At 61.3% G+C, this 654-nt stretch overlaps 1 protein-coding gene across 1 annotated transcript in view; it reads right to left on the bottom strand.

Annotated features, from left to right (window-relative positions):
* Positions 1-323: 323 nt before the first annotated feature.
* The window catches only part of VDBG_05948 (inosine-uridine preferring nucleoside hydrolase), a gene marked incomplete at both ends in the record, with an annotated part of 1,596 nt that continues 1,265 nt past the window's right edge, over positions 324-654 (bottom strand). The window contains one exon of the mRNA XM_003003460.1: positions 324-597. Within this exon, the coding sequence (XP_003003506.1) occupies positions 324-597 (274 nt within the window). The remainder of the gene's footprint in view (positions 598-654) is intronic.

The following is a 654-nucleotide window of genomic DNA, read 5'->3' as shown; positions in this document are numbered from 1 at the left end:
ATTCGGATACCCAGAATGCCCGAGTTCAGGCCCAGCACACACCATTGCATTGAAGACGACGAACGGGAGGAGGGGGACAAAAAAAGGGCATGAGCCGGGGTGGCGGGGTTACAGCAGCGGCAGCGGAAGCAAGACGAGGCACTGTAGACATGGGCTGGTAGTGAATGAATATTGGGTCTGTGCCTCTGGGTATGCGCCGCTCTTTCTTTCGCGGGTGATTTTTTTTCCCTCTACGTGCGAGGCGAACATATCCCTCCCTCCCCGCCTCCCCTTTTGGCGCTCTTGGAGGGGCCCCTTTTCCGTCCCTTCCAAGGTGATTGGGTCTACGCGAAAACCCTCTTCATCAGGTACTCAGCAAACGCATCCTCACCTGGCGACTGGATGATCCTGTTGATCCTGTTGCCCTTGGTCACGTTGAGCCAGCCGTCGTCGTCGCCGGGGGCGTCGGCCAGCGTCAGCACGTCGACGTCCTCGGTTGTCGACGCGCTGAGCTCGACGGACGCCTCGCCGACCTTGCGCGCGTGCGGCGTCCACGACGTGCATGCCGCGCGTCCACTGCCCGAGTCTCGATGCGAATGTCCTCGAGCTGCGCGTGCCCTTCCACCTGCGTCCGACTGCGTAATGCGTACCAGATGTGAGGGGTCGTGCAGCGAC

Source organism: Verticillium alfalfae, genomic scaffold (assembly GCF_000150825.1).
Source record: "Verticillium alfalfae VaMs.102 supercont1.7 genomic scaffold, whole genome shotgun sequence".
Classification (NCBI taxonomy): domain Eukaryota; kingdom Fungi; phylum Ascomycota; class Sordariomycetes; order Glomerellales; family Plectosphaerellaceae; genus Verticillium; species Verticillium alfalfae.
Note: the sequence above shows the minus strand (reverse complement) of the source record. Positions and strands in the feature narration are given on the sequence as shown.